The sequence below is a fragment of the Myripristis murdjan genome, chromosome 11, assembly GCF_902150065.1.
Source record: "Myripristis murdjan chromosome 11, fMyrMur1.1, whole genome shotgun sequence".
NCBI classification, from domain to species: Eukaryota; Metazoa; Chordata; class Actinopteri; order Holocentriformes; family Holocentridae; genus Myripristis; species Myripristis murdjan.
The window spans coordinates 30,884,856-30,907,599 of record NC_043990.1 but is presented as its reverse complement, the minus strand read 5'-3'; the positions used below and the strand labels follow the sequence as shown (position 1 = coordinate 30,907,599).

The window sequence follows — 22,744 nt, the reverse complement described above, 5'->3', positions numbered from 1 at the left end:
ACTCTTTTCATTTATGGTGAGCACATTTCCTCTCTTCCTGTTCATTAAATTTATACATAGTTCATAAAAATAAAAGTTGATAGCATAATCATAATTTTGGCTGCAGTATACACTATGTGGACAAAAGCACTGAGCCACCTACATATTACACCTACAGGAGCTTTTATGACATCACCATTCTAAATCCATAAGCATTAATATGGAGTTGGTCCCCCCTTTGCAGCTGTAACAACTTCCACTCTTCTGGGAAGGCTTTCTATAAGATTTTGGAGTGTGTCTGTGGGGAATTTTTTCCCAATCATCCAGAAGAGCATTTGACGTTGGTCGAGAGGGCCTGGCTCACAATCTGCGTTCTCGTTCATCCCACAGGTGTTAGATGGGGCTGAGGTCAGGGCTCTGTGAGGGCCAGTCAACATCTTCCACACCAAACTCACTCAACCATGCTTTTATGGACATTGCTTTGTGCACTGGGGCTCAGTCATACAGGAACAGAAAGGGACCTTCCCCAAACTGTTTCCACAAAGTTGGAAGAATAGAGCTGTCCAAAATATCTTGGTAAGCTGAAGCATTAAGATTTCTCCTCACTTTAACTAAAGGGCTTAGGCCAATCCCAGAAAAACAAGCCCACAGTATTATCTCTCCTCCACCAAACTTTACAGTCAGTGCAGTCAGGCAGGGAACATTCTCCTGGCATTCGAAAAACCAAGGCTCATCCATCAGACTGCCAGATAGAACTGTGATTGGTCACTCCACAGAACATGTTTCCATCGCTCCAGAGTCCAACGCAGCGTGCTTTACACCACTCCATCTGAAGCTTGACATTGTGCTTGGTTATGTAAGGCTTGCATGTGGCTGCTTGGCCATGGAAACCCATGCCATGAAGCTTCTGGAGCAGTTTTTGTGCTAATGGTAATGCCAGAGGAGGTTTGAAACTCAAGTTATTGAGTCAGCAGAGCATTGGCCACTTTAACACACTATGCGCCTCGGCACTCGCAACCCCATTCTGTAACTTCATGTGGTCTGACACTTTGTGGCTGAGTTGCTGTGGTTCCTAAATGCTTCCACTTTGCAATAATACCACTTACAGTTGATTGTGGAACATCTAGGAGGGAAGAAATTTCACCAACTGATTTGTTGCAATAGTGGCATCACTATTACAGTACCATGCTCAAATTCAGTGAGCTCTTTGGAATGAGCCATTATTTCACAAATGTTTATGAAGGCACACTGCATGGCTACACCTGTGGCAACTGGACTGAATGAAACACCTGAATGCAATGATTAAGAGGTGTGTCCCAATTCTTTTGTCCATATAGTGTATATCACCAGGTTGTGCAACCCTAGTTCAGTGCAGGAAACAATTCAGGGAATGAATCCGCACTTGAATGTGCCATCTGTGTGAATTATGGATTGGTGTTTCTACTTTGGGGTGTCATTTTTTTAATGTGCCACTGCCTTTTGAGGGAACATCTTCTAATCAGATACAGTGTCATAGACGAACTGAAAGAACCTGACCGTTGCATTGTAATCAGAGTTTCTTCTCCAGCTTGCTCAGGTAGATCATAAAGAAGAAGCTGAAGAGAGGCGTGGAAAGGATAAAGAGGAAGAGAAGGAGAAAGGAGACGAGGCTGCTCTGGGGAAGGAAGAGGAGGAGGAGGGGCTTAACCCTGAAGAAGGCAGAGAGGGAGAGAAGGAGGAGAAGACAGCAGAGGAAGAGGCCAAACCTCCTAAAGTCCTCCGTCGGCCCAAGATCATGCAGATTAAAGTCACCCTGCTGGATGACACTGTATATGAGTGTGAGTTGGAGGTAAGAGCCAGCACATGATATCTGCAGACCCTTAAAAAGTATGACAAAGTCTTTAAGTACTATACCAGTGATTTTGAATGTTTGTGCTGCTTACTATAGTTTTCCCACATTTTACATTGACACAAATCATTTTGCAAATCGTGCGGGGTACCAAAGATTTCACAACATATAATCAAATCTCTTGATTTTCAAATTTTAATTTTTGGTTGAAACAGCCACCCTATAATGTTCATAAACCGTAGAACTAATAATTTGCTGTGTAAAGCAAATGTCTTCCTGGGGATGATTTTATTACGGTGATGGAATGCTGGTGTGAAGGAAGTCTGAAGTCTGTGAAAGTTCATTTTCATATTGTAGTGAAATGAACGGAATCCAATAGGTGGAAATGTGAAGTATATACATTTTGTAGATGTTACACTAAAAATGCTAAATCACTAGTATGGTCCTTTAAGTTATTAAGTATTAAGTATTATTAAGTATCTTTAACACATTTTTTTTTCATTGAGTTATAATAATTATGTTAAATGTACTTTATTTTTATAGTGCTTTTCTAGTCTACTGACCACTCAGAACACTTTACAATGTTTGCTTCACATTCACACACACTTCCAGATTACATGACTGAAGAAACTCCCTTAAATCTCAAATTAGTTGTGTTTCCACCTGTAGCTGTGACAGTTTTCTTGCATATTTCATAGAAAATTGTGGTTTGCTGGAGATCTGATCTTTTGTACCCAAGCCACTTCTAAAAGACCGACATAGCTTCCTTTCAGGGACTAATTCCCTGTCAGAGGCTGATGCTGCTCTGGCTTTTAGCCATATTTGTTTGTTTTGTGCTCTCTCCCTTCTCTCTTCCTCTGTCACTTTTCAGCAGGTATTTCTACCTCTGGAGTTGTAGAGTCTGTGTCCATGATACATGTATTTTCCTACATTTTTGTTCAAATATTGCTGACATCGTGGCCCACTAGTGGACTGGCCCTTCTGGCATTTGCCAGAGTTGCCAGATTGCCAGTCCACGCCCATCTGTATGCAGTGCTCCATTAAATTAACTGACAAACCTGTAATTATAGTGCATCACACTCTCATATTGTTTGTTTGTGTGTGTCTGTGGTAGAAACATGCCAATGGCCAAGAGCTATTCATCAAGGTGTGTGATCACCTCAACCTGTTGGAGAGGGACTACTATGGCCTGGTCATCTGGGAGACACCCACCGTGAAGGTGAGCTGCGCATTAGCTAGCATTAGCTTTATTGCCATTTTCTCACCAACCCGATAGCAATTAGACAACAGAGTATAACACTTGAAATACTAGAAATGCACTATGATGCATTACAAGCAAATTCAAAGCCCATTTGAAGCTAGATAAACTTTTCTTACAATCAGGGTTCTAAATTAACACCCGCCAACCCGCCAAATGCGGGTTAGAATTCATTTTGGTGGGTGTTAATAAAAACTTACTAGCCAGTTTGGCCAGTGATGCATGAGGCAATCATGTCAGTCAGAGCCGCTCTGCAGTTCTCGCTCATTTGCCCCCCTGGCAGTACTTCCTACATTTCCCATGAACATTGCCGCAATGCTACATGATGACGTATCAGACGCCCATTGGCTGAGCGCAGGCACGCTACAGTGCAACCTGCACGAGAAACCATGGAAACGCCAGAAAACACAATGAACGGACTCGGAGCGAGAGCAGGGAGCATAGACTGTACAAAAGGGGACTGAGCTAGCTAAACAGTAAAGTAAAGTAAAAAGTAAAGTTAAACTAAATGCGACAAACGTCTGGGGGAGAGAAGGAGAAACACACTTTTTTTTAACTCTCATTTTAATCAGACATGGGATGTTTATTTACCTTGACAGTTTCGGAGGTAACTTCCTCCTTCAGAAAGCGTCCAACTGACAGCCGGAGCGGCACCTGTCAGATCCGACATTTGTTGATCCGCGGTTGCAGCAGCACAACGGACAACACAGACAACATGGTTGATTATTGATTGCGCAACGCGGCCATTCGCCGGTAATCACACTGCGTGCATTAAACAATTTTGCAGAGGCAGGAGGAAAGTTGCATGATTTACGTCCGCGCACTGTGTGCGTGACCGTGCATGTGCTCGTGTATGCGCCCGTACCGCGCTGAAGCACACCCCCTCCAACCGTGCCAAAGTGGGGGAAGTGTACTGTATTCAAGCACGGAACGGAGCGATCACACCAGTCTGACTCAGACTGGGAATGGGCGGCTCGCCCCGGGGTATTATTATTATTTTTAATAAATGCAGGTTAAATACGGGAAATATACGGGAATTTAGACATAATAGGATTACTGGATACGGAATATGGGAAAATACTAATACGGGAGGGGGCCGGGAAAGGAGGGTAAAATACGGGAAAATCCCGGCCAAAACGGGATACTTGACAGGTATGAGTTAGAAAATAAGTTAGAAAATTTTGCCACAGTTTGAAAGCCCAAAGCCTTACCTTTCTCATGATACCTTTTATTTTCCGCTCGGACTCAATGTCACTGAGAAAACAGCAGCTGTTTGACCACTAGTTTTAGACGATTTTCTCCCCAGCACCACTGTTGCTCATGCTGTGTGTGTTCTTCTTAGAGCCTAGTTTCTGGCTCTGCCCACATGAGCTCTAGTGGCGCAGAGGATAGTGTCTCTGCCTGCCATGCAGGAGAGTGGAGTTCAACTCCCCGCCTGGGCAAGAGCCACAACACTACACAACCCACAAACAGCATAGGGCTGGCGGTTTAGCGCATGTCCAGGCGGTCGCAAGGCAAGCACATCAAAGTTTCTTCAGAAAAGTCTTGGAATTTACCAGAATGAAAAAGAAATGAAATTTTTGCACTTTCTGTGTAAATTTTGTTGCATGTGTTGTACTTTCTGTGCATTTTTCATGCCAATGATGTTAATAAAAAGATCAAATGCATTCAGTGGCACTCATAATCTCTCTTATTTTCACCGGAAAAAATTTGGCTAGTGGAAATTCTGATTGGCTGGTAACTTTAGAAAGTTACCAGCCACATTGGCTGGTGATCAAAAAAGTTAATTTAGAACCCTGCTTACAATATGATAATGAGACAATCATCAGAAAATGACAGTGTTTAATGCCACATCATTAACTATACAGTAGATAGTAATTTTCATAAATATTTTGCCTTCTAAATATAATGGCACTGATAATGGGCTTATACTGGATAATAACTTTCTATAAACACAATTTCAAGAAAAATTGACAGTATAAATATATCTATAAATGTAGTGTACTTGCATGTAATGGGTGTAATTTTAACAGATTAATACTAATTAAGAAGAAAATTTAAAAGACTGGAATAACAGTGAAAATGCTGAAAACAAAGTTTGTGCAGCCCATTCATTAAATGTCTTATTTTTACTTTGTGCCAAATGATTATGTTTTGATTAATACAGAACTGGATTAGTAGTACAATATGCACCCTTTCTGCTTTACTGATGGAAACTATTTTAATTCTGCAGTTGCAACAAATAAGTGTTATATCCTGAGGATGTCTCTATCAGTGACAAAGAAAAGCAACGTAAACATTTATGTTAAAAAATGTCCCAGATGATTACAGCAGTCCTTAGTGCAAGAATATTCTCAAAAAAAAAAAAAAAAAAAAAAAAAAAAAAAAATCATGGTCATACAACTCATACTGTTATTCTACAATTTCCTGCATCAGACTTGGATGGACTTGGCCAAGGAGATTCGCAGGCAGGTACAAGGTAAGTTAAACTCCCCAAATACACCCTCCAATGGTTCCAGTGGTGTAGTGGAGGGTATATGCATATAAATAAAGTATACCCATCTCATTTTCTGGCAATTTGCCGTATACACACCTATCAGCCAAAAAGCCATTGAAAATTATAGAAGAGTATACCCACTTCCTCTGTAGTGACTTGCCCATCTACTTAAAAGTATACCCACCTCATCAACTACCACTACAACACTGCCCTATTCTGTTTTGGCTTCTTTTTGTCCTGCTGGAAACCAGGGACCTATACGTCACCTTGTCAGTTGGTCAGTCAGCAAGTAGGTCCAGAGGGCCATATCTCTAAATGTATCTTGTGGATTGCCATGGAATTTGGTGACAACATTCATGTCATCTAAAGGATGAAACCTGTGTATTTTGGTGACCCTGTAAACTAAGGGCCGCTGGCTTGGTCTGGCTCGTTTATAAATATTAGAAATCACCATTTATAATAGACTCCAGTCACACTGCAAAATGCATGTTTCTAGACAAACAAATTGTTTGGTACTTTTCTGTGCCACACATATAAAAAGAAAAAGTATTTTGAAGCAGTGTTTTTTGATCATAGATGAACATAACTTGAAAACTTGGAATTCAGACCTTCAAAACTCTTCAAAACTCTGTACAGCCCTTGATCTAAAACGTTTGCCAACCCATACCTGACAACCTTTCCACCAGCGCGTCAAATTGTCAGTATTGCAGTAGAATATCTCAATCTATCAAAAAATTTCAACACGCAATTTAGTGATAACATTGATTTAGGCTAGAGGATCAAACCTGGTATTGTAGATGACTTCTTGACTTTTCGTCTTACACCCGCAGGACCAGGCGGACATCTGTGTAATATGTTTGTTAAAGCTACATTAAGCAAAACTGCATGTATTTTTACATGCAAAAATTACATGCAAATGACTCCTTGAAATGTGAGAGTCATTACTGTGGGTCTTCTGTCAACCATATAGTTCATAGCCAGCTCGTTCTTATTTCTAAATTTCTAAATTTCTGTATTGGCCTGAAGGAGCTCCTCTTTGCCCCCTCATTACTCAACTTCATTCAACATTTCTCTGAACTGCACATTCCGCTGCACAGATTTAGGGTATCCAAATTTTAATCAATCATCATCAATTACATGACTGCCTCTGCAGTCAGTGAAGCCACAGAACAAGTTCATTCAGAGTTTACCTTGCAGCTGACTTGGAGGTCAGAGACAAAACAATCCAAGTAATCCAACAAGAGCCTTCTGATAGTGAAACGTATTCCTCATTCCCATTCAGAAACCAGTTAAACCAATTTATTAATTAAGTAGGTAATGGGGAAAATTAAATAGGGAATTTGTGCTCTCAACACACTGTAGTGGGCAGTCATCACTTACTGCCACTTTAAAAATACCTTAATGCCCTTCCCTTTTTTGACAGTTGTTTAAACATTTTTCTTTTCTTTTCTTTCTTTAGGCACCAACTATAATTTCACATTTAATGTGAAATTCTACCCACCGGATCCAGCTCAGCTTTCTGAAGACATAACAAGGTACTGGGTGTAACTGTCATAGAATTTTTGGCACAGTGTTGGATGGACATTAGCTGACATTATGGCTAGATGAATTTACGATAATTATGATGATACGTGAGTATACTCAGTCATCAGTGATATTAAAGAACATTCCTTATGAAATAAGAAGCAGTAAGTCAAAAAATAAGAAATAAGAAAATGCCCGTGCACAGCAGGCAGTCGAGGTGCCGCTAATGTGGCGAAGGGATAAACTAGTAGAGAGAACCACATACAGTGGAAACATACCGCACACTGGACTGTGTCATGAGGATCTTTTATTTTGAGCAACACGTTTCGCTGGTAGCTCATTCTGAGCCCAGGAAGTCAGGGGTATTTAAAGGAAATGGTACTCAATAAATTTACATACATGATTGGACAATCAAACAACAATCTAATATCAATGGCTACGGAATACCATTATCACATGTATTCCAGTGCATACATGCTGTTTCCAGCAGGATGAAAACATCAACAGTGCGCCAGTGCGCCTGGATATACAGGCACACTGGATATGCAGGCGCACTGGCGCACTGTAAATACCCCTGACTTCCTGGGCTCAGAATAAGCCTGAAGAAGCTACCAGCGAAACGCGTTGCTCTAAATAAAAGATCCTCATGACACAGTCCAGTGTGCGGTATGCTTCCACTGTATGTGGTTCTCTCTACAAGAAGCAGTAAGTGTTGTGACATTTGAACAAAAATGTGCAAAATATGATGGGATAGAGGGAGAAAGAAAGGATAACTGAAATTTTTACTCAGTCAAATGTTTTCTTTAGTCAACTAAGGTGTCAGTGTGAAGAAACAGTCTAAATAAATAAATAAATAAATACATACATACATACCTAAATGGATAAAACAGCAAAGAGCATGTTGAGCCCAAGACATTTAGACTGTGTAGTTACCGCTGCTACAAAGCCGCTCTTGCTTGCTGCTTAGGCAGCAGTGCAACATAGGTTGTGTCTGTATTTTTGTTGGCAGAGAAGCATGTTGAGTGGGCTGCAGCACTGATGGTTAACTTGTCATAAGTCAATCTAAGGCCAACATTAACCCATGTTGAGTGTCTGTGACCAGTGATTACCAGTTGTTTGTCTTGTGTTTCCTGCTCACTAGAAATGCATAGATTGAACGGCTGGTGACCAGAACTGAATAATTTTCAGTGTGAATGGTCATGACCGGTGACAACCAGATCAGTTTCAGTTGTATCTGATTCTGTGCTGGTCTAATATACACACATGTGCAACACAAAGGTTCATGTTGCACACAGTGGCACAGACAGTAATGTCACAGCCACACACACACAGAGCAACTTCCACACCAACGACATGGTAAAGCATGTTGCTGGCAAAGTTCTTCTGTCAACATACCTTGTGGCCACATTTGTGTGGAGCTAAGCCATTATAGCCTACTCTCCTTGTTAACCCATAACACTTGATCAGTCAGTGTCCGTCTACTGCATGCATACAGTGTCTGTACCCTTACCAAAAAGAAGTAAACTTCTAGTTTACCTTTCCAAGTATACTTAAGTGGAGTTTGCGTATACCTTATCAAGTATACTTTCCTTACCAAGTATACTTGTATTTATGTACTAGTAGTGTACTTACATATGTACTAGTTAGTATACTTACAAAGTATACTTAGACTAAAAGTACCCTGATTTGGCCCATTTTTGAGTATACTCGGGTAAACTTCAAGGTTACTTTACTTATATATAAGTATACTTAAATTACACTATTTCCTGTACTTGAGTTGTACTATTCTTTAGTTAAAGTAAACCATTCGTATACTTCAAGTACACTATTGCTTTACTTACTTTGCACTTTTATAAACTTAAAAGTGCACTACTCTTTTACCTTCAATGTACTTGAAATATACTTTACTTATACTTGATGCATACTACAACCATACTTGAATTAGTTGACCCGGCCGGGGATTGAACCCCCGACCTCCCAGTCTCAGGGCGGACGCTCTACCACTAGGCCACTGAGTTGGCACAGCCTAAGTTGAATCAAATAGCTGAGTGGAGAGGTATCCCATGTGAATAAACACCTCTTGGAAAAAAATGCACTTTAATGAACGAAGAACTGAAAAATGCGAGGTACTGAATGAAAGTGTTACAGGGTTTGGGCGCCAACCCTGTGAGAGCAAATGTGACAAATAGGCATGGCATTCAAAACTTGTGTCAATCTTTGGGTAACCACTTTACTGTTGGTGACTGCTTTTGGTCATATCGATGTTTTTTGATTGATGGAGATCTAACAATGCAGCACGCTTGAATGATGGCACATTTTGCCTGCTTGGCGACCTTGTGGTTTTTAAAAGCAGCTGTGAACATCAAAGCCCTGCAACTTGTGAGTGTGAGAAAAATTGTTGTATTTTAGTTGAGATGCTGAAAACAAACAGAAGGCCAGTGTGTAAAGACCCGCAAGTTGGGGTAGAGAGTAATTTCATTAATGTTGTTAAGAAGACTGGTAATGTTTGTGCAATCTGGCCAAATATGGTCCCGAAAGATGTCCCTTACCAAAAAGTAGTATACTCAAGTATACTTATAAGTATACTTTTTACGAACTAAGTATACTTTCTGTGAACTAATACTTAGGTAAGTATACTTTTCAGATTACTTTGAATGTACTATCAGGAATATACTTAACAAAAGTATACTTAGTTTATACTGACGAGTACACAGACAAAGTTTAAGTATAATCCAAGTATAACATACTTGATATACTTTAAGTATATTATCCAGTAGTAGTTAAAACTTAGTACAAGTATATAAAAATGTTGTACCTGCTTGCAACATGGAGTGTTATTTTACTTTATTAGCTGGCTTGTTGTATAGTTATTTTACACATTGGCTGCTTTGCCATAACACATAAACTGTGAGTGAACCTGTAGTGTACTGCTTATACTTGACTACATTTACACTTAAATACTACTATATTTATGTATATACTGTTTATACGTTCAAGGTTGCCAGTTGCCACACACAAGGTTTGGAAGAGATCAACGTCATCAAAACACTTGATGACATCATTTGTATGTTGCCAAATGTATATGAACGTGACTACAATATGATGATTCATGTGCAGTGTGTATTTTCTTTTCTTTTTCTTTTTTTTTTTTTTATTGTAAAGCACTTTGGCACAGTGTTGTTTTTAAATGTGTTTTATAAAAAAAGATGGATGGTACTTTAAGTATGAGTTGAATTCTGATTTGAGCATTGTGTACTTGTGTGTGGCAACTGGCAACCTTGAACCTATAAACAGTATATACGTAAATATAGTAGTATTTAAGTGTAAATGTAGTCAAGTATAAGCAGTACACTACAGGTTCACTCACAGTGTATGTGTTATGGCAACTACCTCAAAGCAGCCAATGTGTAAAATAGCTATACAACAAGCCAGCTAATACAGTAAAATAACACTCCATGTTGCAAGCAGGTACAACATTTTTATATACTTGTACTAAGTTTTAACTACTATTGGATAATATACTTAAAGTATATCAAGTATGTTATACTTGGAGTATACTTAAACTTTGTCTGTGTACTTGTCAGTATAAACTAAGTATACTTTTGTTAAATTCCTGATAGTGCATTCAAAGTAATCTGAAAAGTATACTTACCTAAGTATTAGTTCACAGAAAGTATACTTAGTTCATAAAAAGTATATTTATAAGTATACTTGAGTATACTCCTTTTTGGTAAGGGTATGCATGTAACTCAATGTTTCACAAGTGTAAACCATATACAGTCAGGTCCGTAAGTATTTGAACAGTGACACAGTATTTATAATTTTGCCCTTGTACACCACCAACAGTGGATTTGAAATGGGGTAATCACGACGTGATTGAAGTGCAGATTTTCAGCTTTAATTTAAGGGGTTGAATAAAAATATGGCATTAACCGTTTGTGGCGATCGGCGCCTTGATAACCTGTATTCCCCACGTCACACAACCACACCCTCCACCCGAATCTATCAATGAAACACCGGCCGGCCTCTCCTCCGTCACACCACTACACCGTCCAATCGAATGAATGAAAAAAGCCGGCCTCGGCGTATGAAAGGGGGCTGTCTCACTGAGAAGAGTGGGGTTTTGTGAGTCCTAGTGCATGTAGCAGGCCTACCTCTGGTCCGGGTTCCCCAAAGTCTGGTTTAGCCTAGCTTGCTCCGCCGTTTTCGCCCAGATCCTGGCTTGGACGTCCTCTGTGGGAAAGTAAGGCTCGTCTCTGCTAGGGAGCTCTGCAGCGACTCAAGCGTCGGATCTACTCACGGTAAAGTGCCGTCACTAGCAACTGCTTGCCGACTGCTGCTAGCTATTCCCGTGTTCTGCTCCAAGCTGTCGTAGGCAAGTAAACTCCTACGGTTTACGGCTCTTCCGAGTGGAACTCTTGACATTCTCCGGACCCTGTTTCATGACTGTGACTGTGACAAATGTTTGAGGATTGGGTGTGAACTTTATATGAACTTGTGACTACGTGTAAATATTGTACTAGGGATTTTTGAGGGAGCACTGTGAAATACACTGAGGGTAAATTGGAGAATACTGTGTGTGTGTTTTTCTTATATATTTTGTTTTTGTGTGTTGATGGTTTGGCAGGACTTACTTATCAGTCCCTTGTAGGGGTTCTGGTGGAACTGTTGGTTTAATATATTGGTTTAATACAATTAATACTTTTGTCAGACCCCATTTTCAGAGGCTCAAAAGTTACTGGACACTTGACTTAAAAGCAGTTTCATAGCCAGGTGTGGCTTTTTTCCCTTGTTATTCCATGACAAATGAAGACAATAAACAGTCTGGAGTTCATTCCAAGTGTTTGCATTTGCATTTGGTTGTTGTTTATCAGAACCCTCAACATGTGATCCAAAGAGGAGGTGTCTATGCAAATGACGGAGGCCATCATTAGGCTCAAAAAGAATAAAAAATCTATCAGACAGATAGCAACAACTTTAAGAGTTGTCAAATCAATGGTTTGGTGTATCCTGAAAAAGAAAGAATGGGCTGGGAAGCTCTGCAACACCAAAAGGCCTGGATGACCACAGAAGGCATCCAAAGTGGATGACTGCAGAAGAAAATAAATGCAGAGGGTAAACAGCAAGGTCCAAGCCACTGGTGTCACTCAAGAACAGGAAGGCCAGATTAGACTTTGCAAAAAACATCTAAAAAGCCTGCCCAGTTCTGAAACAATGTTCTTTGGACAGATGAAACAAAGATTTAACCTGTAACAGAGTGATGGGAAGAGAAAAGTGTGGAGAATGAAAGGAGCAGCTCATGACCCAAAGCAGAGCACATCATCTGTCCAGCATGGTGGAGGCAGTGTTATGGCATGGGCATGTATGGCTGCCTGTGGGACTGGCTCGCTAGTGTTTATTGATGATGTGACTGCTGATGGCAGTAGCAGGATGAATTCTGATGTTTATAGGGCTATACTATAAACAGCCATAGACTGCAAAGGATTGATGTATATATTATGAATATTGTGTCACTGTCCAAATACTTATTGACTTAACTGTATTCTCTATTTGTATGACGAATCGTACAGGCTCATAGTAATGTGAAAATGAGGGGCTAACGCCATGGCTAACCCTAGTTTCTGAGGCTTCCTGTTTGCTTTTTTGCAAATACTACCTGCCACTGCCATTGAGAGTTATTTCTTTTCAATCAGGCGCAGAACGTGCTACATATCCGCTGTGAGCTGTTATGCTTGTGTTGTGTTCATGGACAAATTTTAGCAATTTATAATTACAACTTTCTTGTGTTTCTTGAGTCTTGTATTTTTTTGAAATGTCTGAAATTTCCAGCTAGGACCCAAATAAGTGGTAAATAAGTAAATAATAGGCAAATAATAAGTAGTAATAATACATTCCCTAACTGAATGGACTACATTCCCTAACTGAATGGACTGGAAGCTGGTGACTGGAGGGGTGGCAAGAAAAAATATAAAGCAGCCTGTAGTTTTGATGATAGTATCTAAACTTTCAGCAAATGTTGCAAAATTGGTCACTTTGTCTCTATTTCAGTGGCATGTTGCAGGTGTACCAGGCCTGTAAAGCTCTGCTATTGGCTGGAAACTGCACTGAACCTTTGTATTGGTCATGCTGGGTAGAGAACAGATGGATGTAGAGAGGCTGATCTTGAGAGTAGAGAGGTGTCTGCCTCTTTTTGATGTTCCAAGGATGTCCACAAGTTCCAAGGACCTGAACAAAAACGAAACATAGGTAGAAATTGCAAGCTTTTTAAATTCAAGTAATTAACATTACCCATCATGACAGATCATGATGTTCACTCATTTTTGTCAGGTAAAAGCTGCAAGATGCCTGGGTCCCGTTTTTGGGACACTGTTGGATCCTGTCAAGAAAATTTCCAAGGTGTAATCTGTAATTGGTTATTGCTCACTCTGTTTTAGAGTGGAACAGGTGTCAACCTAACATGTGGACTGTGGAATTATCTCCCTGTGGAACTTCACCTAGATTTGCGCTGTAGTGCTGTCCCTGGTGCTGATATGCCCCACTCGCTCTCACTTTGTGGTGGTCTCTCTCATGCCTGACTGATACCTCAGCCACCTGTGGGCGCTCCAAATGTTCTTGTAAACTGCTTTGAGGATGAACACCATCTTGTTGCATTACATTACCCGGTACCAGGTGTAAAACATCACAGGTATTGGCTGATGTACCAGACCTACATGTTAGCTAGAGCTGAATGATATTGTAAGAAATCATGTTCTGGTTAATTTTACAGATATTGCAATATGATTCATGATTATTGTAGGAATCATTTTGACATGATAATTTTCATTTTCACTAAAAAAGATATTAAAATGATGGTGTGATTTTTGCTGTGGTCTGTACCAAATATCTGGCAAATAGTCACTGTAATTTGGATATTGCACTTGGCCATATTGCGATTTTGAAAATATTTTGATTAATTCTTCAGCTCTAACGTTAGCCTTTTTGTGGATGACAGGTACTACCTATGTCTCCAGCTGCGTAAGGACATCCTGCAGGGCCGGTTGCCCTGCTCCTTTGTCACCCTGGCCCTGCTGGGTTCCTACGCCCTGCAGTCGGAGCTGGGTGAGTACGATCCCGAGGTGCATGCCAGTGACTACGCCAAGGACATGAAGCTGGCCCAGGGCCAAACCAAAGAGCTGGAGGACAAGATGATGGAGTTGCACCGCACATACAGGTTGTAATATGGGTTCATTCATGACAATTAAAGGGATCAGTAGCCAATTCCTGTTCACAGTGGAATCTGGCATGTTGAACGTATACATGGAAGAACGTTTAGTGGTGTGTGCTGGCATTTCTGTGCCTTTCCAGTGACTAAAATTGGGATGACTATTTTGTTTGTAGAACATCACAAGATGGATTTTTACAGAGAGACTGCATTATTTGATAAAAGTAATAGACTTTCATACACTGGTGAGCACCTGCTTAAAATGATCATTGTTACTAAGTGAATGTAAGAGATAATCTACAAGTAAACTGACTTTTATTGAAAAATAATGAATGCTGTGAACCATGTCATGTCTACGTGCCTAAGGGCCCTATCTTGCGCCAGACTCCCTAAACCCGTTATTTGCGGATTTAGGGTTGTGCAAGAGGCGTTCCCCTGTAAAAGTTGCTATCTTGTGCACCTGCGCTACCCGCTATATTATGCATAAGCGTGTTTTGGGCGTTACGCCAGTTAAACCAATCAGTGTGCCAGGTGCCATTGCCTTTAAGGGCAGGCTGCGCTATCCTAAATCCTAAATCCTAAACCTGTGATGGAGAGAAGGAGGTAGATTTTCTCAGGGGTTCTACTGAGGCTAAAGCAAGTTGGCTTTATATATATATACATATTATATATTATATTATAGGCGAGTTAATTCGGGAGGTAGAGCCACATGTGTCCAAGTGGACGTGTCACAAGGTTGTACTGATTGAGTAAAATCCCCGGGTCACACCACACAAACACAAGAGGCAGAGGTGGAACTATGTGTAAACTAATTTATTGACAAGGTAGATTGGGCAAATAAAATATTAAAAATAAAAATATTGCACAGCTGCTGGCTTATGATAAAACAATAAAACGTGCTGGCGTAAGTGTCCAATTAAAACAGTCTTTCCTCTAAACAATCTATATGAGTAATATACTCAGTCCATTCCGGCGGCGTCCCGGTATCAGTCCGACCGTGTGCGTGGCGAGGCTCCGTTGGGGCGTACATTGAAGCCGCCTGGGCGCGGGTGGTAGCGGGTGGTCAGGACCACCCGCTATCCGCTACTATAGCGGTAGCATTGGCGCAAGATACCGTTTAGGGATAGCGGAAGTTCCTAAATCCGCAATTTGTGGGTAGTGGGTAGTGGCAGCAGGTAGCGGGTGGCACAAGATAGGGCCGTAAGTTTTTAAATATATAATTGTAATAAATATCATTATAGTTTTCTTTTAAAGTTTCTGAGAATATGCTATTATTATGATGCTTTTTTAATATTATGGTGATTTTTTACCCTCTAAGACAAGGTCTAAAACTCAAGGTGGTTCAGGATCAAGCAGCCATATGCCCTTAAGCAAGTCCTTGAACCTCTGTCTGGGTTCAAGGGGCACATACAGTTATTAACACAATATTAACACTGAATGTGAAAAACAGATCATCTGTATTTTAATATTTTTAATTCACCACATTTACACTGACACGTCACTGTGATTCCTCTCAAGATTATTATAGTTATAGCATTTTTCTTTAGTTTTTATTTTTCTTTAGTTTTAACTTTTTGTTTTCAATTTCAATTCAGTTTTAATTTGTTTTTAACATGGGTTTGCTAGTTTTACTTTAACCAGCAAGCAGGCAAGCAAGGTCGAAGCAGTGTGCTTCACAGAATCTGGGCTACCATGGAAGTTCGAGCCACAAAAACTGTGTGGATCAATACAAAATAAAATATTAGACATAAGCAAGCACAATTAAAATAAGCACAAAATAATACCTGTGAACAGAAAATAAATGAACAAATTATCAAGTCAGTGACATAAAATAATTAAGACCAGCAACCGACCAGTAAAAAATAGGACATGTATACTGAAAACGTAGGGATCAAATAAAAATGGTCAAACAAAGCAATTGACCTATATATATAGTACAGGCCAAAAGTTTGGACACACCTTCTCATTCAATGCGTTTTCTTTATTTTCATGAGCTCATCGAGAGAATGCCAAGAGTGTGCAAAGCAGTAATCAGAGCAAAGGGTGGCTATTTTGAAGAAACTAGAATATAAAACATGTTTTCAGTTATTTCACCTTTTTTTGTTAAGTACATAACTCCACATGTGTTCATTCATAGTTTTGATTCCTTCGGTGAGAATCTACAATGTAAATAGTCATGAAAATAAAGAAAACGCATTGAATGAGAAGGTGTGTCCAAACTTTTGGCCTGTACTGTATACACACACACACACACACACACACACACACACACACACACACACACACACATACACACACACACACACACACACACACACACACACACACACACACACACACACACAGTGGTGGAAAAAAGTTTTCAGACACCCTTAAAATTTTACACAGTTTCAAATATTATCAAATATTATTGTGGAAAAATCTTTTTTGTGTTTCAGAAGGTGTGGCTGCATTAGACAGATACAAACAAATACAAATTATATTTTTTTGTTTATTGATTACAAGAAAAACTAACAAAACTAAATTCTTGACAAATTCTTCTGACCACAGAATCTTCTTCCAATTCCTGGCTGTCCAGTTCTTGTGTGCCTGGGCCCAACAACGCCGGGCTAACCTCTGTCTCTCACTGATCAGGGGCTTCTTGATAGCCTTGTAGGACCTTAAAGGCTGAATTATGCTTCAGCGTTAGAAGAGCGTACGGGGGTTGTGCGAAGCACGCATTTCCTACGCAGCGCGTGTGTGTCCAACATACCTCTGCAACACACATTGAGCAATTCTCCTCCCACCAACGTAGACCCTGTGACGTATGGTCGCTGCTCTTCTGTATTGGCGAGTGGACGAGTCGTATAGGTGCGGGTATTTGTGCACCTCCTCGGCCAGGCGTTCTTCCGCGAGATCCAGCATTCTCCAAAGTTTTCAAACACAACCGACGAGTCGAGACACAACAGTTGTTTTAAAAACGGCGCTGCCGGCCGGCACAACAACAGGATGTGATGCTGGTTGCAACGAAATGCCGGAAATGATGTACTTCGGCGTAGTTACAATTTTTGGGAGGCGCGCGGCAAGGCTCTGCGGCGGTCGCACAACCTCCGTAAGCTTCGCACAACCTCCGTACGCTCTTCCTACGCGGAAGCATAATTCAGCCTTAAGCCATGATCTAAAAGTCGGCCACGTCGTACAGTGCGGGTGGAACACTGGACACCAGTTTGGTTTGACCACTGCTGCTGAAGCTCCTGTGATGTCACTGGGCGGTTTTGTCTGCACATGCGGATCAGGATGCGGTCATTTCTTGCTGAAGAAACCCTTGGACGCCCAGATCTTGGTTTGTCTTCCAAGCTTTTGGTTCGTCTGTATTTCTGCAGAGTGTATCCAACTGCTGAAGGACTGCATCTCCACTTCCTGGCTATCTGGGGGCAGCTGTACCCTTCCTGGCTGAGAATCTTTATCTTCAGGCGTGTTTCCTGCGTTAGGTTCCTTGTTTTAGCCATTTTTGTGTCTGAAGAACTTTCAAATGTGCTGGCTTTATGTAGACACCAAGCTTGGCAACAAAAATGGTGTCTTTTAATAAAAAGAACGACCTTCATCACTGGTACCAAAATGAGCCAATACTCAAAATTTCTTATGTATTTTTATGGAACCAATCAATTTTAAGTTTTTAGTGGCTCTTTTAGGATTTGTTTAGTATTTTGGCTGTGACTGTACTAAAAGAAATTGCACTTGAAGACCTAAGAGTGATTCTTAATGCAATATTTCGCAAATGCATGGGGTGTCCGAAAACTTTTTTCCACCACTGTACATATATATATATATATATATATATATATATATATATTACAGCTAAAAGCAAATTCACCAATTTTGGTGGAGACCTGGGGAATAATCAGACAGCCTCTTCCAGATGACCTGACCTAGGTGGTTCATAGCTCACAAGCATGTCAGATATATTTTGTTGTGCCAGACCATGTAGGGCCTTTAAGAATGAGTGTTAAAATTTTAAAATCAATCCTAAAAATGACTGAAAACAACTGTAATGATTTCAGTGCATTTGTTTTTTGGTCATATTTCCTTTCGCTAGGTAAAACTCTAGCAGCTCCTTACCTTTGCAATATTTCGAAAATGATAAAATCCAGTTTTAATTATGCTGCTAAGGTGGCTCTGGAAAGTGAGGTCAATGACCAGGATGATACAACAGTTTCTGATCTGTGTGACACTTTTCCGAGATAGCTGTGACAGTCATATTTAAAGTAATCCCAAAGGAAACTCTGGCACTCCCTCTCAGCTTTTGCCACTATCATACCAGGTATGGACGGACTGGCAACACACATGTGTGCCCATGGCAGATAAATTCCATACACCCAGCTTGTCTATGAAAGAAAATGTCAGATGAAAACTAAAGACATTTTTTTGCTATAATTTTAGTTTATTTTACTTTGTTTTGTAACCACACAAGTTTCAGTTAGTTATCATTATTTGTTAAGCCTTGTTTTCATTTTTATTTAAGTCAACAAAAATGTTTTTTTCATACCTAGTTTTGTTATTTCAATGGTATTCATTAATGATAATAACCTTGATTCCATTTGACTCTCGTCGATTCTTACACTGTGTCCTGACAGGTCAATGAGCCCAGCCCAGGCAGACATGATGTTCCTCGAGAATGCCAAGAAACTCGCCATGTATGGGCTTGACCTTCACCAGGCCAAGGTAAGTTCATAACCAACAGAGCAATTCTAAATTCATATACCACTTGGACACCCTGTATGTAGTTTTTACCCAGGTTTTTTTTTTTTTTTTTGTCTTTTTTAAATTTAGAACTGCCCCTAAAAAAAGTTGATACTGTTCACAGGAGTACAAGTCCCAGACCATGTATTTTACTTCTAGATTCACTTCTCAGTCTTCCAGTAGTACTTTAACATATAATATAGGTTAAAGTTACATTGAGGTAACAATTGCCTAACCTCATATGAAGAGCAGGACTATTCAACTAGCGGCCTGTGAGCCGGATCCAACCCTTGAAATTTTTTTTATATGGCCTGCAAGAGGCTGCCAATAGGCCTAAATCAGGCTGGCATCTGTGATAATCTATGATGAATAAAATCCCATACGCTACAGGCCTACCTAGGCTGCAGTTAGTCTGATGTATAGTGTTTTACTATATTCATCCTGTTTACTATCTTTATGGATGTGTACCTGTCAGAAAAACATGATAGGCCCTATTTATCTTATTAAAAAAGCTGGAAACATCATTGGCTCGAAGCTGGTTTCACTGGAGGATGTGGTGGCAGAGACAGCTGTCCAAAATATTGACCATCATGGATAACCCCTGCCACCCCTCCATGACATTATAAACAGGCAAAAGAGCAACCTGAGCCACAGACTGATCCAGTCCCGCTTCCTTACGCTCTGTAAGGCAGCACAGAAAATCCTTCCTACCAAGTGCAGTCAAGCTCTATAACTCTGCTCTGACAAGATAGTTTTATTTAGTCACTGCCTCACCTACTGTACTTAGCCTACAGTGCTTCAGCCTCTGTGGTCTTCATTCTATCTATCTATCTATCTATCTATCTATCTATCTATCTATCTATCTTCGTGGGTATGCCAAGACCATCGTAAGCAGTTGGTGTTTTGGTGACCTGGAAACACGATTTACCCATTCCTGTTGTGCTTTGGTGCTTTTGCACCAATGAAATGGGAAGTTTACTTAGAAGAGGTCTCACAAGGTTAGATTGCCATTTTGTTAAAAGTCATTGTGATAAGACCCCTTTATGGCATTAGTTACATTTCACTGATTCTTGGGAATTTGGATAAATCATGTCCCACTAAGAAAAATGCTATTTCTGTTGGAAATTTACAACATTTTAATGAATAAAAACAATCAAGGGCATAATCAGGGGGTCCTTTGCACATTTGTAAGGTTCTTTTATAGGTTTATTTTTAATTTTTATTAATTTAATGATTATATGTTGGCCCATGGCCTACAAAACCAGTTGTCCTCGGATAGGAGATAATCATTTCAACTTGATTAAAACAACAAAAAGTAATAATTTCATTGAATAATATATTTACCGCATGAAAGAGTAAATCATAATATGTATGAAAAACTACAAACGATGAGTTTTGAACAATATTTACTATTATTTTGTGGTTGGAGGTCTGATGTAGGTAGCAACAGGGCGAAAACAAGCTGGCTAATGTGAACAACTCATGCTTACCATGTGAAAGAGCAGGTTTTTGTCTCCACCGTCAGACGTCACCACCGTCAGGTTTTCTGTGTGACGGTGATGACTGAAGTCTGAAAAATGCTTATAACAGAGCTCAGGATTCTTATTTTTTGTACCAAATAGTTAAATAAAGTTGTTAAGCAAGAAGTCATTGACTTGAGTGGTATAAATTTTGGAAATGTATGTTTTAATGAGGCCACTGTCACCACCGTCAGATTAGTGTCACCACCGTCAGAGGCAGTTATATTTGTTTTAAATGAATATACGTACAATATGTTTCTTTGGTGCTGTTGAGTTATTAAAGTAATAGTCTTTTTTAATACAAAAATCTGTTTTTCAGAAAAAAAAAACATTACGGTGACGGTGTTGACAAAAACAAAGTAGCCTAATAACTGGAAAAACCTATTTTATGAAAAAAAATGCAAAATGAGGAGGTTGCACCGGTACATTGCTGAACAGCCAAGACCTTGGCCTTTAATGATATACCTTCAGATTTTGTAATTTAACTCACCTTTTTTTCAAAATTACCTGTTTTATCCAAATTCCCAAGAATCAGTGATTTGTTACTTTATTTAAGACAAAATCAATAATGAATTCCATGTCTACTTTAGTTATTCATTTGACATAATTCTGTGAAGATAGCAGTCTCCAAACCTCCCCAATGCATTCCACCACACCCATTACACTCATTGTGTGTGGAAATGGCTGCACTCAGATGAATGAAAATAGTGAGTTAACTTGAATACTTCTTCACTGACTGTGCATGCTATTATGCAGCATATTGCACTGAATGGTGTGATTGCTGAGTTAACAGGGCTTTGTGTCTCCTTGGTTTGTATCAAGCTTTGTAGCCCTATCTGCACTACTTAATTATGTGGACTGGCTACCGTCTGGAACTAATTGTTATGATACCATTGAAACCATTGAAGAAAACATCATGCACATGGCTGTTTTATTTCAAATAGTAATAGATCTTTTAACATAAGACTAATAATTTGAGAGTAAGAGTTAGCCGTAGCCATTCACTGACAAATTATTCTGTGTGGCCCACAAACCCCAACTGAATTTCCAATTTAGCCCACTTGCTGCTGCTGCATGCCCTGCAAGCATGTCTATGTGGATTGCAAATTAGTGGGTGACCCATGCTAATCAAAGGCAAGGACAATAATTACCCAGGACTGTTGCAGGGTTCAGAACGTTGGACTCTAATGCCACTTTACACTGTTTACATGTTGACACTGAGCCTAAAAGTCTTTAATGGTAGTGAGATTTTAGGTCATTGTAAAAATGGTTTTAGTTGCCATTTGAGTGTTCAGTCAGTGTGTGGTAGTGTTCCAGTGCTGGCAATTCACAGGGATGGGCACGATTTTAATTAAAAGTACAGGGTGACCCAAAAAAAGGGAATCTTTGAAGTGCGTATTGGCAGACATGAGCAAGTGGCAGCACAATTTTTAAAAAATGAATATTCCATCATTGTTTCTTAAATGGCATGTTTTAAGGTTTCAATTACTATGAATAAAATATTTTTCTTCCATCACTCTTGGTTTTATTGGATTGTTAAAAAGTTCCCGTTTTTTGGGGTCACCCTGTATTTGTAATAGGTATTTTATCAGTTGTTTTATTATAAAGAAGTGCTACTTCTGGGTGCAGTATTTTACATTTAAATTAATTTATGGGTACAGTCTGAGAAATCTTGGTGTTTAACAGGTCCGTAAATAAGACTAGATATTTTCCAGTGTTCAGTTAGTCCACATAAGCACGCATTAAAATGTGTTTTAATATAGCACTTAACACTGGAGTTGAGCATCTACAGTACTGTGCAAAAGTTTTAGGCAGGTGTGAAAAATGCTGCAAAGTAAGAATCTAAGTAAGAATGCTGTTAAAAATAGAAGTTTTAAGAGTTTATTTTTATCATTTAACAAAATGCAAATTGAATGAACAGAAGAGAAAGCTAAAATCAAATCAATATTTGGTGTGACCACCCTTTGCTTCAAAACAGCATCAGTTCTTCTAGGTACACTTGAAGGGACTCAGCAGGGAGGTTGTTCCAAACATCTTGGAGAACTAACCACAGATCTTCTGTGGAGTTAGGTTGGCTCAAATCCTTCTGTCTCTTCATGTAATCCCAGACAGAATGAGTGATGTTGAGATCAGGGCTCTTTGGGGGTCATAATTGTGACAACAGATGTATTTTCCTCCTTTGAACCTAAGATGCAGATTCGGAGACTGAACCGGTTAA

At 39.8% G+C, this 22,744-nt stretch overlaps 1 protein-coding gene across 4 annotated transcripts in view; it reads left to right on the top strand.

The window, feature by feature from the left end:
• Positions 1-22,744, top strand: part of epb41a (erythrocyte membrane protein band 4.1a) — a 121,148-nt gene that overhangs the window by 16,508 nt on the left and 81,896 nt on the right. For all 4 annotated transcript variants that reach the window (XM_030063849.1, XM_030063848.1, XM_030063847.1 and 1 more), the window contains exons 3-8: positions 1,547-1,807; positions 2,922-3,026; positions 5,502-5,544; positions 7,022-7,097; positions 14,078-14,296; positions 18,901-18,988. In XM_030063849.1, coding sequence (XP_029919709.1) covers positions 1,547-1,807; positions 2,922-3,026; positions 5,502-5,544; positions 7,022-7,097; positions 14,078-14,296; positions 18,901-18,988 — 792 coding nt within the window. The remainder of the gene's footprint in view (positions 1-1,546; positions 1,808-2,921; positions 3,027-5,501; positions 5,545-7,021; positions 7,098-14,077; positions 14,297-18,900; positions 18,989-22,744) is intronic.